We start from the raw sequence: 18,862 nt of genomic DNA on the forward strand, positions 1-18,862 counted from the left end.
TTCTTCCTCTTTCGTCATTTGTTTAATAATTAATTAATTCACTCACTTCATTGTTTGGTACACTATTTTAACATTTGTATAATCACTGATTAACGTTAGAACTTCTTTGCTGTGTTAATATTATAAAAATTACTAGGGTGACTAGTTTCGATGTGGTGTCCATTATTGTCCGAAGCTTTAGACAATATGGACACAACGTCGAAACTAGTCAGCCAGGTAATTTTTATAATATTAACACAGTAAAGAAGTTATAACGTTAATCAATAATTCACTCACTCATTTATTACTGTTCAACTGTATGTGTATCAGACCATGCAATTCAGTAAACAATGCAAGGTGCATATGGACCATTTTATATAATACCTTTCTTGTAGGAGAGGCGTCATTGTCCCTGTATACAAATGTCTGCAACTTTGTGGTTTCCGAACTGGGTGGTCCTGGGACATGGAATGTAGCATAAGGTCGAATATCCTCTGAATACTCTAAATGTAGAAAAAATTATTCCATAATACACATGAGAGTTACAATAGAATAATATCACTCTGCATTTTAAGTGTTCTTGACTCTTACTGTAAATCATTTACAGAGTAGTCCATTCATTAAAAATATCTTTATATATAACCAACTCTAACTATAATTACATTTTTGTATTGTGAAGCTAACAAACGGAACTTCCAATATAACAGTTTCTTTATTTAATATAGTATGATGCAATACATCCCACGTAATTGCAATTGAACAGAAACGATCTACAATTCAATACTGTTCAGATAATAGGAATTAGCGAAGAGAGAAGAGCTTGGCATTCCTATTTTTAATAACATTCAAGCATTTTTATGGCACAAAAGAAAAATAAGAAAGAAAAACTTAAATATAGCCAGTCTAGTGTAGGCCTACATACCAGCAAGTAATTATTACGCTTGGTACAACACAATTATATGGATCAAAATGTGATAGGATTTGAAATTATTACATTCAACAAAATCTTGTGACAGAGTAACTAAATACCTGTCGGTTCAGTCGCAGGTAGGTGCAAGTTACCGGTACTCGTCTTTTTGCTGTATTTTTCAACTTGACTGCCAACTCCAATGAAATAAGTATCATGGGTGTAAAGAAGCTGTGTAATATTTCTAACTATTCACTATCTTTTCCGACATTGAAATTCTAATTTCCACTTCAATGAGATATTAGTATCGATACACTTTTAGCTATCTTCTTTCCCTTCTTCCATTTTATCCTTTTCACTGTATTTTCAACATATGTAGATGGCTAGATAATGAATGATGTCTTTACTCTTTGTTACAGTGTTAGCTGGTAAAGTCTGAAACTTAGATTAGATTACATTAATATGATGCAAGTGCGTACTTCACCATTCTAAATGGAGTACGAACAATGTAACGATGAAAGAGTAATGCAACGGAGAAAAATTCTCTCCGGTGCCGGGATTTGAACCTGGGTTTTCAGCTCTACGTGCTGATGCTTTATCCACTAAGCCACACCAGATACCCACCCTGGCGTCGGACAGAATTGTCTCAGTTTAAGTTCCAACTCTTGGGTTCCCTCTAGTGGCCGCCCTCTGCACTACGTCATAGATGTCTATGAACGTAGGACTGAAGTCCACACATGTGCTGAGGTGCACTCGTTATGAGTGACTAGTTGGCCGGGATCTGCCGGAATAAGCGCCGTCTTAAATCACGAAGTCATTTACGCATATCATATATATTATTTTAATGTACCGAAGTACATATGATATTTCCATGCAGTTATTCTGCGTCATCATACGATGAAAAGTCCTACGTTCATAGACATCTATAAACAACCTTGATGGGTGGTAGAACAAGCACAGCTCTGTATTTTAAACGCATTTACACTCGGTTTTAGCCGTTGGAGCTGGGGTACTTCCCTTGTTAGTATCTTTAGGTCCAACGAGCTGTTGAGTTCTCAGTCGCGCACACAAGGCCAAGAATGTTGTGGGAAGGTGTGATGGGCGATTCCGCCAGCTGTCGACAGCCCATTTCGGTGGAGTGCGGATGTATTGGTCGCGAGTTGTGTTTATTTTGCCATCATTTGTGAGTGTGTGTTTGGCGAATAAAGAAAGTAAAATGGCTTTCACTCTAGCACGGAGAATTCTTATTGTGGCAAATTTGGTGAGAAAGAAAGGTTCCAAGGTTTTAGACTAGGAGTTCCTTCGCAATCGTACACTTATAAACTTCTTCATAAGTGGAGATCTACGGGATCTGTGTGCAGTATAAGAGAAGGAATGTTGTAGTTGTACTTTATATTACATTGTAATTTTATTTCTTTTAATGGGACACGAAATTGCCTAACTTGACAAGCGATGAAAGAGTAATGGAACGGAGAAAAATTCTCTCCGGCGCCAGGATTTGAACCCGGGTTTTCAGCTCTACGTGCTGATGCTTTATCCACTAAGTCACACCGGATACCCACCCCTGTGTCGGACAGAATCGTCTCAGTTTTAAGTTCCAACTCTTGGGTTCCCTCTAGTGGCCGCCCTCTGCACTACGTCTGCGTGATTTAAGACGGCGCTTATTCTGTCGGATCCCGGCCAACTAGTCACTCATAACGAGTGCACCTCAGCACATGTATGGACTTCAGTCCTACGTTCATAGACCTCTATGACGTAGTGCAGAGGGCGGCCACTAGAGGGAACCCAAGAGTTGGAACTTAAACTGAGACGATTCTGTCCAATGCCGGGGTGGGTATCCAGTGTGGCTTAGTGGATAAAACATCAGCACATAGAGCTGAAAACCCGGGTTCAAATCCCGGCGCCGGAGAGAATTTTTGTCCTTTCCATTACCCTTTCATCGTATGATGACGCAGAATATCTGCATGGAAATATCATATGTACTTCGGTACATTAAAATAATATATACGAACAATGTAAGCTAATCAGAGAACTGTAACTTGGACTTTTACCAACATTTCTAGTGAAGTTTTAAAAGATCACGATGTTTTGGAGCTTGGATTTTCAATCAAAGAGATGCAAGTGGAATTTTATTATTTGGGATCCTAACAAATAGCTAAATCCATGTGAATGAATAACAAATAAGGAGAGGGGATGATATGATATGATGATATTAAACGAAGAAAACGGGAGGCAATAAGAACAGAAATTAACATGAAGAAAGAAACTGTAAAATAAAAAATAAATATACAAGAACTAGAATTAGAGAATATGATGGACGTAAAGAGCAGGAATAGGTATCGTAATAATAGAAACGAAAATAAAAATATACAGAGGATGAAAATTAGTAAAAAGGAAGAATTATACAATGTGCTGCTGTCTAATACCTGTAACGTTCATTTGAACTTTCGGTTGATCTTTCATCACACTGCTTGCCACTGAATCCGAGATTCTTGGATTTGAAACCGGCCAAGGGGAATGAATGGACTTTAAAGAGCAACACAAATTTTTAGCACTGTTTCTCTCAGAAGAGAAACAGAACTGGGGGATCCGTGTTATAGATATACGTCACATGAAAGAATCCTGTTCTACTAAACTGTATAGACACATGAATTTAACACTTTTGGAAAAAGGAACTAATTGTTACATGAAGTGAGCTGAATCAACTCTCTCTAGAAAATGTTCCAGGCATGTTCCAATTCTTTCTTACCCATACTATAAAAAGATAAATTGTATAATAAATGCCTATGTTAAAGAAAAACGTTGATTTGTATATTAATTTGCAGGTAAACATATTACTGGTATAGCCTCCCGTATCTCTACCTATGCACTCAAGCTATTCTGTTAGCAGATTGCTGCCTAGGTTACACTGCCCATTGCGTGTGATTGTTTCCGTTGTTCATTTGAAGATTTATTTTGCATTTGCACTGAGGAGGCGCCCCGAGCAGCCTTGAACAACCTTATTGTGCCTTACCACTCCTTTTATTGAGTAGCTGTGAAATCAAAACTACTGTTTCCTTCATAGATACTGTGCCTCAGCCATGCAATCTCAGGATTCGATGAAGTCTCACTAGAATACTCTCATCCCCCACCCCCCTATGCCATCTGTATGGCAGTCACAATACTACATCACACCATGCTATTGAAATGATGACGATGAATACTGAGTTGGATTAATGGAAGAAACTGGAGAACCCCAATAAAAACCATCAGGAACCTTGGCTTTGTCCACTGCAAAACGACTCCATCAACACTGGGATTCGAACCCGGGTACGCCATCTTCGTAAGCCAGTGCTCTGCTGACTGGACTACCAAGACAAAGATTCGACCCTTATTATTAATAATAATTGTCTCTGAACTAGCGACTATCTCGCTGATTTGGTAAATTATATTGCCCCTTCGGTTGTCCTGATTGAATGGTTTTCGATATTTATTTTCGAACCTGTGCTAAAGAGCCATCTGGTACAAGCAAAACACATTAAATAAAACATATTACTTCTGAGAATGAGGTGTTTGAAAGTTCCTAACAAAACTGAATCCTCAAAATATTATTTTTAGTAAGTTGTTTCTCTTTGTGTCTATTTCATTTTCCAACTCTAAGTTTATACATACATTATGTATATTTATTTATTTATTTATTTCATCAATCTTTGTTCACATCATGGCGGATTAGATGTATTCTAGTTCTTAATCCGCCATCACTCTCAATACAAATATAACAAAAAATAATACATATTGAACCTGTAAGTATCCTCTGTTTATAATAATAATAATAATAATAATAATAATAATAATAATAATAATAATAATAATAATAATAATAAAATAATAATAATAATAATAATAATAATAATAATAATAATAATAATAATAATACACAACTAATAATAAGTATAGCTCTTGTATTTAAAACTTCTACTTTAGCTTTTTCATTTTTTATGCTCAATCTCTTAAGAATTATTCTGTTAACTTCATTGACTACTCTTCGTAGTTTCTTATCGTGTGACTACTCAACATTTATAATTCCATCTCCGTTAGAGCTTTGACTTTCTCTTCCCATCTAATTTTAACTCTAAAAAGAAATTTTCCTAATTTATGCAGATTGCTGGCGTTTAGGTGACCATTCATTTTTTTATAAGCTACTATAGCGTTTATTTGTAGAAATTTTTTATCTACCCAACTGTGTCTCAAATCATTCGTTGCCTGGCACTTTAGCGCAATATGCATTGCGTCTTCAGCTAATCCACACAAAGGACATTTATCCTTCTCTACGTTCCCTTTCCTATTCTTGAGTCTCCAGATACCTAATCTCCACCATGCCATTCCTGTTCTCTCTTCCCTTGAATTTAGTCTAACATATTCTTCCTGTTCCCAAAACTGCTTAACCTCCCTATAGTATTTTAGTGATCCTAGGTCTTTAATATCACTAAAAATATCTTGTCTCGAAATTTCGTTTGCCCTCTCTTTTACTATTACATTATGTATATTAGATACGCCTTTTTCTCAGAAGTAACATTTTTGACTTCATGTATTTTGCTTGTAAATCGACGATTTAAACTCTCTTCTTGTATACAAAATTTATACTGTACAGATAATGGAACAGAAAGTGTACCTGGAATACACTCCAGCGTGGCTGGAGAGGGTGGTAATTTTCGCACCGTTGCATAATATTGTTCCCGACGGGCCAAGTTGTGTTTGTTATCTTGCGTTGCACTGGCCTGCACATCTTGCAGGCTGGGGTGAGGGGAAGCTCGGTTTGATCCTGACTCTGAAAACAAAGTACCGTTACCTACATTAATAAATAATACATTTTGAATCTTGCGTACACCACTTTTAACACTTGAATATAATTAATTGATGAACTAGTGGACTTACTCGTGTTAAATATCAAATATTTGTCCAGCTTACAGCTGTTTCAGTGCTTCACGCACCATTTCCTAGACATCACCATAACAAAAATCGACAACAAACACACCTTCAAAATATACAGAAAACCAACCACCACCACCACACACATACACAACACATCTAGCCACCCCATACAACACAAACATGCTGCATTCAGGACAATGGTACACAGATTACTCAACATACCCATGAACCAACAACACTACAATGAAGAAGTGAACACAATCAAATACATAGCACAAGAAAACGGATACAATCCAAATATAATAGACAATATCATAAGGAAGACAAAACAAAAACTTAACAAACACAAAAATACACAAAACACAACACAAATGCAAGAACACAAGAAATACATCACACTAACATATGAAAACAAAAGCACACATAAGATCGCATCTTCATTCAGAAAACAGAAATACAACATAACATACAGAACAGAAAACACACTACAAAGACATCTCAACACACAAAAAACACAAACAAATAAATACGACCACACAGGTGTATACAAACTCAAATGTAATAGTTGCGACAAGTTCTACATAGGACAGACAGGCAGATTATTCCAAACGCGCTACAAAGAACACATTAAAGCTATAACCAGAGGACACAATACATCTACATACACCGATCACATAACCAATACTAACCATACATACAATAACATAAATACGGACATGGAAATCCTACACACACAACCCAAGAACCAAAAACTCAACACACTAGAACAATACGAAATATACAAACACACTAAAACACACCCTGATCAAATCCTCAACACACAGATCAATTTCAGTACACACACACTATTCGACTCCACACTTCAACACCTTCCAACAATAAAACACACCCTCCTAACAGGCAGAGAAGTCCGAGATGACGCCGCGATCTAGTAGGCTCTGATGATGGTGCGTGAAGCACTGAAACAGCTGTAAGCTGGACAAATATTTCATATTTAACACGAGTAAGTCCACTAGTTCATCAATAAATAATAAATAATAATTATTGCGCACGAAAAAATAATCAGTCCTAATATATACCGGTATATATTATATATGAATCATCGAGTGGTAGATCCAGCATCTTCAACTTGATATTACAGTAGGCAATTTTGCAGTTTGCCCACTGTGCTACAACATATCTTCTCAACATTTAATCGGAGGCATAACAACAATTTACACCTTATAATTCACTACAGAAAGCAAATATAGCAATTCACAAACCAACTGTAATGTACATGTAAAATAGACTACTATCTGTCAAAATAAAAGGCATGTTAGTGCATGGGGGGGGGGGGAAGCATATTAGTGCTACTATTGACAAAGTACCAGTAGGCTACTAAGTGTGGGAGGGATGCATGAGAGGAATTCTAATAATAATTTTAGCTTGTATGGAACAAGAGTTGGAATCTGGAATTTCGTTGTTACAATAAAATGAAGGGATTATAGTTTGACAACTTCAAGTGAAACCCCGTAAAACACGCCAATTCCTGAAATCTCACTCTTTCTTTCTTCTCTCTCCCTCACTCCTCGTCATTCAGTCACCAATCACCACGTAAATATCTGAGATGGTGTGTGTGGGCATCGTGACCAATAGAAGAACCACTCTCCAGTATTACCACAATAACGCATTCTTCATTTTTGCCTAGACTGTCGGCTAGGAAGGTTCCATTATGCTAGCATTGCAGGCAACTAGTCAACCTTTTAATGCTTTTGTTAGCAGGTTTGACAAACTGTGAGTGGACCTGCAAGTACATAGTGCATAGTGCTCTCTCCCTTCCCCCCGTGCTTTCTCACTTGCTCCTCCCCAAGACAGCTAGCGCTCACGTAGTAACTCGGTCAGGGTTTCAGTTCGATTTGTCATTCTATAGCTGGTAAGGTCCAGGCTTTCTCAGTTAGAAGTCCTGCAAACAATTAGTCCTTTCACTTATATTTTTTAGTACATAAGCCTACACTGAAATATCGTAAGCTCAGATATACCAAACTCTGAGGGGAAACATTTACCGTACAAAATACAATAGACTATTACGTAATTTAACATAAAATATGCACTAAATCTATAAAAATAGATGTCATATGCAAGATATACCTCTAAATATGCTTTATTAAACCTAAAAATCTTAAAAAACATGCATTATGCATAAATCTATCCCTAAAAATGCCAAAACATGAAAATATGCACGGAAAAGTATATTTATTTTGATTTATTAAGCCGTGAAACGAATATTTATAAAGTTTGAGAAATGTAACAAGCTTATATAAATATTCATTTGGATGGAAATTCTGTCCTTAGCGACCACATTACCTCATTTGCCACTCTATGGTTCAGAAAGAAAGATCTACATATTGATTAGGACTGGATTTTATTTACTGGTATCTAAGTCTTTATTTGCTTATTGTTCTATAGCTCATATAGGAATTGTTATTGGTATAGTTCGATAACTTCAAGTTATTGGAGATATAATAATCCGTGGCGCTACAGCCCGTGAAGGGCCTAGACTGACCAGCCAGCTGCTGGCCTCACGCCCACATGCCGAAGCAGAGATGGGCAATCATCCAACCAGAATGGAGGTATTGTGTGGTTAACACGATGATCCCCCTCAGCCGTTATAGCTGGTATTCACAGCCGGATTTCGCTACCTATAGTAGCTCCCCAAGTGCATCACGATGCTGGGTGGGCACCGGTCCCATACACTGGCCGAAATTTCATGAGAAAATTTCTTCCCCCACGAGGACTCGAACCAGCGCACATTCCGTAATGTGAGTCCTAGGCATAATGCCTTAGACCACGACGCGGGATTAATTGGAGATATAATTAAATATAAATGCCTAATAAATGTCAAATAATTCTGGCACTTGACTTTTCTTTTTTTATTAGAGCTACAAATATTTCCTTCATATGATTGGTGATGGTTGGAACATTATTTAAATTTTAATACAAACGGCCTGTGAACTTACTCTTCTTCAAACAGAAACAAACGCCCAGCAAACTGAGGCACAAAGCCACAGCCGAGCACACGGCGAGAACAACCACCTTCACATCTTTATGTAGAGGCGCCCTTTGCTCAGTTTCTGTTTCCATCATAACGAGACTTGGACTAACAGTTCCTGTAACAATCACAAGCATTTAACACACGATCGTACTTTCATGCATTATATCTCAATAAGAATTTAAAATTGGCATTTACAAAATAAGGTAATAATGACGACCCATAATATTGAAATAGAATTTAAATAAAAGTACCATAATACAGTAGACTTCAAGTAAAACACCATATTTTGCCATTTATGTCAAATGGTGAAAAGTAAACCATAATTTTCCGACTGGAATTGCTCAAATTTCAGTTATTCTTCCTATCTGAATATACTGCAAGGGATATAAAAACATTCGTTCAAAATTTTGAAACAGAAGCTGCACAAAAAAAGGAAATGCTGATAAATGGACAAACAAGTGAACAACTGACGGGACATATGGGCAGATAGACAGATATGGGGAAGAACACTCTTTCAGTTTGTGTAATTCTGAAAAAAAATATTTGCGTTAAATCTAAAAATAAAATACTACCAAATTATTCTTATTTGTTTGTTATTGTAAATAATTAAATATAAATGTGCGTCAAGTTAGAGAATTTAACTTGCACAGTTTCATTTTCGTAAAATGTATGAATTCCTCCTGTATAATGTTTCAGTTTTCCTACTCATATCATTTCGTATGACAAGTTTTCGGTTAATGAAACTTACCTCCAACTGCGGTAAGTGTTGTAAATCGGTAATTGGCAATATTAGAGCCTGCAGCATTGTGAGCAGTTACACGCAGCTTGTACTGAGAGCCTGGATGTAGATCAACCATGTTGAAAACTTTCCCAGGCGGAATATTATTTCCCACTGGAAAAGATTAAATATGCTTTACAGAATTATTTTAGAGTTATAATTTGCTTACGTAGCTAACATAGCTGTATTTCTCTTACTTTTTGTTCCTGTATTCAAATTTAATTTTTCAGCACATCATTTCTTTGGCAAATGTAATCAGCAAAAATATTCTTTTGTGTTATTTTTTCAATATACCTATCTCATTTAAAAGTTCAATACTAATAAAGTTGTTTCTTTGTAGTCACCGTTAACTATTTCTCTAGAACTATAATGTTGGTATTTAAGTTATGGCAATAATAATAATAATAATAATAATAATAATAATAATAATAATAATAATAATAATAATAATAATAATAATTTGTCAGAAACCAGTGTAAAAGGCCTGGATATGACATCATCAGGTTCGATAGTATACACACGCACACATACACTCACACATGCACAAACAAACTTAGCACAAATAAATATAGACAAGTAAACAAATAATTATAAGCAAATAAACATACAAAGTCAAATAAACGAACACTGAGAAATAAACAAAACAAACACTGAGAGATAAACAGAGTATGCTGTAGGTTAACACATTTATATAAGGACAAAAGGTATAATTAAAATACAAAGAGACAAATTAAAATATAAAGAAAGGGTTACATTTCTAAAATGCAATATTTACATCACACTCCATGAATTCACTCACTGAATAGAAAGAGGTCTGTTCAGCAACCATCTATGAATGCAGGACTTAAACCTATTTATTGGTAACTTTCTCGCCTCCAACGGTAGCTTATTAAATATATTTATGCTATTAAAAAAGCAGGTATTTAAGCTCACACTCAATCTGCACCTTGTGTAATCTAATTTATCTTTATTTCTAGTGTTAAAGGAATGTATATCTGATCTAGTCTGATAAAAATCTATGTTGGATCTAAGGAATAACAAGGTTCTGTAAATGAATAGATTGTAAACTGACATTACTTTTAACTCTGGAAATAGTGGTCTACATGATTCCTTGGTATTTTTATTGAATATTACCCTCAGTGCTCTTTTTTGTAGTAATAAGATGCTATTGACTCCTGTTGCACTTCCCCATATATGAATTCCATAGTTAATGTGAGATTCATATTCTGATAACACTGGAGAAAAAGGGTAACAGTATCCTATACAAGTACTGGTACCTTATGGATATAATTAATTTACATATACCTGCATTTGTATTTTAAAATGGATTTTGTATTGTGTTTAGAATATTTCTAAATCATTTTGATTTATGTTATCGTCTGAGTAGTATCCTTGAAGAATATTAAAACTACAATAATTTTACTCAAATATGATCTTATCTTTATGATTGATGACAGGTATGAACAAGGTACTATCGAAAGAAATATAAGAGATATCATGCTTCTTACAGTCTGAAATATACACAATATATCGGTACCGGTACCCCATTTCACACATTAAACTGACACTTACCGACTACCCAATCATTAGCTTGCACCGAAGCACCTGGGCCTCTATGAGCCATATATTCCACGACATAGTATAGCATGGGGCAGCCAGAGTCGGGCCAAACATCCAAACGGAGAGAGACTGCAGTTGCATTGACCACGAGCAGGTCTCCTGGTGATGGTATGGAGGGAATTCCTCCACGGGTTCGCACAGCCAATGTGGGACTAGGTGCTCCGCTGCCCACGTCATTATATGACGTAACAAATACATGGTATGCTGTACCACAGCGGAGGTTACTCAGGGTGAATGTATTCCGAGTACCATCCACGTGTACTTCCTCCCATTCCCCGTGTTCCAGCTTGTAGTGGATCACGAACCCGCGCACCGGACTGCCACCATCGTCACCCAACTTCCACTGAAGCTGTAGTGTGTGCTGCGTGCTTCCCGTCACGAGTAGCAGAGGGGCAGCAGGAGAAACTGAAAATAAGCTTACTTTCAATTTAAGTCAATTTATAGCAGCGTTTCTCAAACTATGGCCCGTGGACCACCTGTGGTCCTCGAGGTCTGCCCTTGTGGTCCTTCAAAAAAGACAGAAGAAAAAATAGAATTCAAACGAATTGCGTATTAAATTATAGCTGAAAATTTCAGAGATTGGAAATTACACATGGCAATCGCTTTCATTTTTTCTCCCACTACTGACATTTTATGAAATTTGTTACCCTACCCGTCTATCGACTTCCCACTATACTCTCAACAACAAAAGAGGGAGACTTTGGATGAAGACTTCTCAAAGTCGACTCTAGTAGTAAAGTTTAACTTTGTTAAAAGTCCTATTCATAGACGATACTTCTGAGACTTTGACTTTGACTTTGGTAAGTCGAGATTTGACGATCTTGTTCTAATGTTGGCAATCAGAATCACTGCCTTCTAAACGAATTAAATTAATAGATAGTTGAAGTAGAGTAGGCATTGCAACAAAGCCATCTTTTGAGTCACAAATCAAAGAAACAATTGAACATCGGTACATGTTAAGCAATTGTTAATAGTTCTTGCAGCTTTACATAAGAATAATATTATTCGAGGGTTTATTGTGAAACTAACGTAAGTACAAAAATTAACATTTTTAGGTCTTTACACCAATCGATAATAATTTGTTCTTCTACCTGGCCACAAAAAATCGTAACTCAGTTCGAACAGTCTTGTATATAACACAGTTCATAACTACAAAACATGATGGTATAGTATTAGTTTATCTGAAATAGTATTGCCTGTTAAGAATTTTGTTGTGAATAAAACATCTATTGTAGTTACGTTAGTCTCACATTAAGGAAATTATTTCATTGTAAAATAATTTTGTTGTGAAAATATGGAAAAAAAGATTCCACCAATGACAGACTATGAAAGAGACATAATTATTATCCTGCGTACAGTTGACAGAGTTATTCCCTGCATGTCTGCATAAACTACTTAAAAATTATCTGAAATCAATATGTAGAAAACATTATTATGACGACCGCAAGGATTATAAATTAACTGCATTTCCAACTGAATAACCAATCCTCTATAGAATTAAACAGTAAGAATCAATATTAAGCTATTAATCCTTATCTATAGCGTAAAATCGCGATGAAATAAGTTGTATTATTTATTGGTGGAACAGATAATCCTCTGTGATTATTCATCAATGAAGTTGAAACATGACGAGGATATTTAATATTGTCTGTTTATCAAATCTGTACCTTGATTTGAATTTATAATCTATAATAATACACTAAGGAATTTGAGCAGCTTTAATAATCTCCTAGATGTCTTCAATATTCTCGGCAAATTCATCAATTTCCCAAATATGTCATTTTCCTGTTGTCCACGAACGAAAGTCAAAGTCAAAGTCTAGATTTTTGGCGACTTCGAAGTAAAGTCACGATTGAAGTTTACTTTCCTCAAAGTGTCGACTGTGATTAGGAAAATGGTGACTTTGTACTTTCCAAAGTCAACTTTGGTCCAAAGTCTCGTCTATGAATACGTCCCTTAAAGCACTATGAACATGGTGTTTCTCGCCATCTTTTCCCTGCACTTCTGGTGCTGCACCTGTAACCCAGCCAGGGACCACCCGAATTCATTACAGAAGACCAAAGTACCGAACCTTTTCATGTATTTATGACTTTAAATCTTTCTTATGTGGTACACGCTAGTAGTTGCCTATGTCTCTGTTAAATAGTGCCCATTATACATACTGAAAAACCTCGATCCAGATCTTTGAAAAGAAAGGAACGTGATGATACGCTTCATTTAGGCACTGCTAATAGTTCAGAAGCTGTGTGTGAAGAAATTAATATCAACGATTCTAGTGCCATTAAAGAAATATCTAGTCATTCAAATATAGGCCTACAACAACTGTGTAAGAATCGACAGGCTCATTCATCTCATTAATGTGAGTACCAACATTTATTTATTTATTTTTTTTAGTTAATAAGTTAAAGAATATCCAAACTCTAATAGCCTTGAATTATTAAAAAAAAAAAAACGAAAATTAATTTTCTTCTAGTAACATTAACTTAATTAGCTAATACTAATATAAAATTAATTGAATTAAATTAATTTTAAATAATTAATTCTAATTTAAAAATAAGTATACTGGTATTAAAATATGCTACAAAAATTATAAATTTACTTTCGGAGGGAACAAGAGTAAGGTGATCGGCGGACCTGTTCTGACTTAAAAAAGCGGTCCCCACTTCAAAAAAGTTTGAGAAACTCTGATTTATTGGATAAACTGCAAATTTCCACTAACTAAAGGAAAATTGTAAATCATAATAACATAATCTCTTCAAATAAACGTGATAAGATGAACTTCAACAGTTAAATTTTATCTTCTTTAACCCTAAACTATAAGGTGATCAGATTTTCAAGTCCCAAAATTGGGACACCTAACAAAACGGGGATAGTAAATGAATGATGATGAACTTTTATATAAATTTACATGAAAAATATAAATATCGGAACACAATAAAAATGAAAAGAATCACAATAAAAAGCAATACATAAATGCAACATAAAACACAAAATTAACATACTATACACATTTAAATCGAGTGCACATGTTGAACAGATCGATCTAGAAGGAAGTCGATTGATCTGCTGTGTTCTTGAGATTTTTATTACAAATTTCATCTGGTCTGGTTGCTTTCTTGCCTTGAGGATGGCTGTTCTTACATCCACTATGCAATCGGCTTCATATATGACACTGGCTCTTTGATTTGGCATGTGTTGGTTAGGTTGCCTCTGTTGAGGAGAAGGGAGAAATGTTTTCCTATGATTCCAATGCAATCTCCGTGGCATTGCTGGTTGACTTCTCATAACAATCCTTCCAGCCCAATCACAGCGTGTTTGAATACTATCACTGTTAGTTCCTGTCATTGACTATCCCCATATTCAATTCAATTCTGAAGAAAATGGTATGTTTGTAATTGGTTTATTTTAAGACGCTTTATCGACTGGTTATCTAGCATCTGAGCGAGATGAAAGTTATAATGCCAGCGAAATGAGTCCAGGGTCCAGTGCCGAAAGTTACCCAACATATTTTGTTCTTAATGGGTTGAGAGAAAGCCCCAGAAGAAAACTTCAACCAAGTAACTTGTCCCAACCGGGATTTGAACCTGGGCCCGCTCGTTTCACGGTCAGACATACTAACTATTACTCGACAGCGGTGGACAGCAAATGAGATATACTACCAAAATGGTTAGAGTATGTTTTTTATACAGAAGAAATCGTTCAGCCAAGAGTTTTAGCAGGCCAATGGCATTTAGAGGTTGCTTGTGTCCTTCTTCCTATGATCTACAACCTCTAAATATCATTGGCTTGCTAACCCAACCAGTTTAAAAAAAAAACTTGGCGAGATGATTCCTTCTGGATAAAAAACATACCAGTACTATAGTGACAACTGACTGTATTGCTAACTTTGCAATTCACATTCCTTACAAACGCTATTACGAATGTAGAAAAATCCAAATTTGGATAAATCATGACATCTTGGCAAAATGAGAAATGATTTGGCATTCAGAAATGCCTTTAAAAACCCGGAACAGTGGATCTAAATTCGGGACTATCCCTGAGAAATCGGGATGGATAATCATCTTTCACTTCTGTAATATTTACAGTCATTACTTCTAAGTCACTACACAGCACGTCATGATTATCAAATTATGAAATTGACACAGGAAACATTTCAAATTTTCAGCAAATAATAATAATAATAATAATAATAATAATAATAATAATAATAATAATAATAATAATAATAATAATAATAATAATTTAATACACATATTGGCCTTTTAAACTTTATTTTATTGGGTTATTTTACGACACTGTATTAACATCTCAGGTTATTTAGCGTCTGAATGATATGAAGGTGATAATGCTGGTGAAATGAGTCTGGGGTCCAGAACCGATAGTTACCCAGCATTTGCTCATATTGGGTTGAGGGAAAAACCCCGGAAAAAACCTCAACCAGGTAACTCGCCCCGACCGGGATTCGAACCTGAGTCACCTGGTTTCGCGGCCAGACGCGCTGACCGTTACTCCACAGGTGTGGACTCTTTTAAACTATAAGAAATCACAAAGGTCTAACCCTCTCGGAATGGATAGACACCCTTAAAATGGTAGGCTATGTTGCTCCGGTCTGAGCTGTACCAGGTAGAAGTCGGGATGGTACCCGCTGTAGGCGCTGTCTCAGCGAGATTGAAACTCTTCCCCATATCTTTGGCTTCTGCCCCTATAGTGAGGCCCTTCGCAACATCCGTCACCATGCTGTCCGTTCTATGCTGGCCGAGGTGCTGAAGGAAGTAGGGTTTACGGTTCATCAAGAGGTGCAGGGACTAGCCATGCAAGGAAGTGTTCGGCGAATTGATATCATTGCCGTTAAGAACAACTCGGCATACATTCTCGATCCCACCATCAGATTTGAGACACATGCAGATCAACCGCATGAGGTGGACAGTGAAAAGAAACGGATCTATGAACCAACAATCCCATTCTATAAAGATAAATATAGCCTGTCCCACATTGATGTAATAGGTCTGATGGTGGGAGCACGAGGTACCATACCCTCCTTCTTTGCCAACAAATGTAAAAACCTGGGGCTAACACACAGCATTGTGAAGGAAATAGCCATTAGTGCCCTCAAAGGATCAGTTCAGATATTGAGAAATCATTTGTATGGGAGTGATAATGGAAATTTCAAGTTATCTTAAACGATGGCTGTTGATTGGTTCAGATATCAATGCCAATCAATCCGTACTATTATTTTTCTCGCGGTATATGGCATTCAAATCATTCTAATCTATTTGATGATATTCCCCCCCCCCCCCCTTTCTTAACTGTGAATGAGCACAAACGCTTCTTAGGTGTAAATTTTTCTGACATTTTGCATATTCGATTCCCTAACCGTTTCAAATGTATATCATTTTACCTTTTAGGTGTGTTTCCAAATTGTATGTGGTATGCTTTGTCAAGTCTGGCAGCCTTTTCATAAGGGAAGCTAAATTTATTATTATTATTACCTCAAAACTTCAGGGAAAATATATACAGGCCTATAATAAAGAATGCGGAAAAAATGTTATAGCAATAACAACATACTTTAAAATAAAGTATGTTCTATACCGGTAATTCATTTTATTTCCAAGTGACAGACAATGAAGTGCTTCAAAGAAACTTAATTTTAGACCTCTTTAACAGAAAGCTTTTTCTCTCTTATCTTTCTAAAGTAATTTTTAGTATAGGAAAAAATAGGCTACCTTGTACTAACAGGTGGTATGTAATGCGGTCCCGTCCATTCTCGTTAGACACTTCACATGTATAGTCGCCTTGATCGGTCCTTTGAGCGGAACTGAGCAGCAGAGCTCCATCAGTTGCCACTGCCAGGCGAGCGTGACGACTGGGTTGAAGACGGCTGAATGGTGTGTCATCCACAATCCACTGTCGCTGAGGCTCTGGCACACCCACTGCTCGACATTCCAGCCGCACATCACTCCGCCATGCCACGCGACGCAGTCCGCCAAACGATGCAATGCTGGCCGGTACTGTCAGCATGTCCCATTTTAATTCATTCATTAGTAATTGTTTCTATATCACTTATAGAGAAAGGGTTGTGATACTGTAGAGGTACTTTCTTGTATGCTCTCTGTGTAAGATCTCTCTCTTCTATATAATTGGACGGATTTTATTCCTTTTCAATATCTATGCCTCAATTCAGAATAAGAGAGAATAAATTGTACCAAAATGTACAGCCACAGAAACATAAAGTTGCCGGTCGTGCTTTTTGAACTGAGTGTCAAATGGTACAGTTGTCGGCATAAATTCAACATGTACCGTAAAACTGGGTGATTCCGATATAGTAATTCGAAACTGGTCAATTATGTTCTTTTTTAACAAAGGACAGTGTACAGATGTTGCTGGTAAATATTTGAAAGCATTATTGACACTCATGTTTCTACGAAAGATATTTTGTTAGCAACAATTTATATTTAAATCACGCGCAACTCGCTGTGTTCAGTAGAGGAAGGCATTGTAGGGGGGTACTACATTTTTGTACTGAACAATTCTTATAGAAAACTTGTATTGTACTTCATATTTTGTTAATAGGGTAAGTAACACAATATTTAATTTCATAGGAGTCCCATAAGGATTAGTGTAAAATATTAGAGATAAAATTATTTTCGTTTTTATTTCATGCCCTTTTTAACGTAGTGTTGTTTTGAAAAGTGACACTGATCACGAGAATGTGTAAGGAAGAAGCTGGTGTTATGGTTGGGATTAATTCTGTTACAAAATTATATTCCTTTACTTAATTTTCGCTACGTTTAGGTTAAATTCAACAATGAGGGTATAAGTAAAGAAGCTAGAATCAACAAGAAATTGCAATTACAACCCTTTGTACCTTTGTAATGCAGTGAAAGCTGAAAGGATTATAAAGGCTTCGGAAGAATATGGAGTCCTTTACATGAAACTGATTGATAAATTTAGCTGTCAGAAGTTGATTTCGTTATTGTAAAATTCGCCAATAAGAAAATTATTACATAGGCTATTTCATTGGAAGAGTGGACAGAAAAATAGGAAAGGACTGGTATGAGATGAGCTTCCTCCGAAAGGAAGTGGTAGAGGGTGCAAATAATTTTTGTATTCTCCAACACTTAAGATTCTACAGAAGTAGAAGGGCAGATAGAAAGGTGGTGCAACAAATTTTGCAACGTGGGAAATATACTCTTTAACATTGATTACTACGGTATTGAATTAAGAAATTTCAACATCAACAATATGTTATTTATAGTCTTCTTATAAAATACCGATATTGAAATATTCTTTACTCTTTTTTCATACTTCAATATTAATGATCGTTTACACACTTTGAGTTGTGTATATCCGATTTTAAAAGATGAAATAATGTGTGATCTGATTCACCCCAACTATTGAGGTGACACTGATCAAAAATATAAGTTTTAAAAAATGAAGTTAAAACAGTGAAGCATATTTACATTCAGTAGATAGATGCTGAAAAATAGAAGATCATAGAATTAAATCGGCACTTTACTAGGACGTAACCTTATTGTATTGTATTGTATTTATTAACATTCCATGGTATTCATACATTGCTTCACAGCTAGAATATGGAACAAGTCAAAAAACAATACTATTATAAAGTCTTAATTTA

The 18,862-nt window shown here is 36.0% G+C and overlaps 1 protein-coding gene across 1 annotated transcript in view; it reads right to left on the minus strand.

Moving 5' to 3' along the window:
* The window catches only part of LOC138707451 (cell adhesion molecule Dscam2-like), a 1,157,632-nt gene that overhangs the window by 15,039 nt on the left and 1,123,731 nt on the right, over positions 1-18,862 (minus strand). Inside the window, exons 22-27 of the mRNA XM_069836919.1 lie at positions 16,950-17,234; positions 11,179-11,631; positions 9,577-9,720; positions 8,794-8,943; positions 5,538-5,693; positions 364-482 (exon numbers count right to left, since the gene is read on the minus strand). Coding sequence (XP_069693020.1) covers positions 364-482; positions 5,538-5,693; positions 8,794-8,943; positions 9,577-9,720; positions 11,179-11,631; positions 16,950-17,234 — 1,307 coding nt within the window. The remainder of the gene's footprint in view (positions 1-363; positions 483-5,537; positions 5,694-8,793; positions 8,944-9,576; positions 9,721-11,178; positions 11,632-16,949; positions 17,235-18,862) is intronic.

Source organism: Periplaneta americana, chromosome 10 (genome assembly GCF_040183065.1).
Source record: "Periplaneta americana isolate PAMFEO1 chromosome 10, P.americana_PAMFEO1_priV1, whole genome shotgun sequence".
NCBI lineage: Eukaryota > Metazoa > Arthropoda > Insecta > Blattodea > Blattidae > Periplaneta > Periplaneta americana.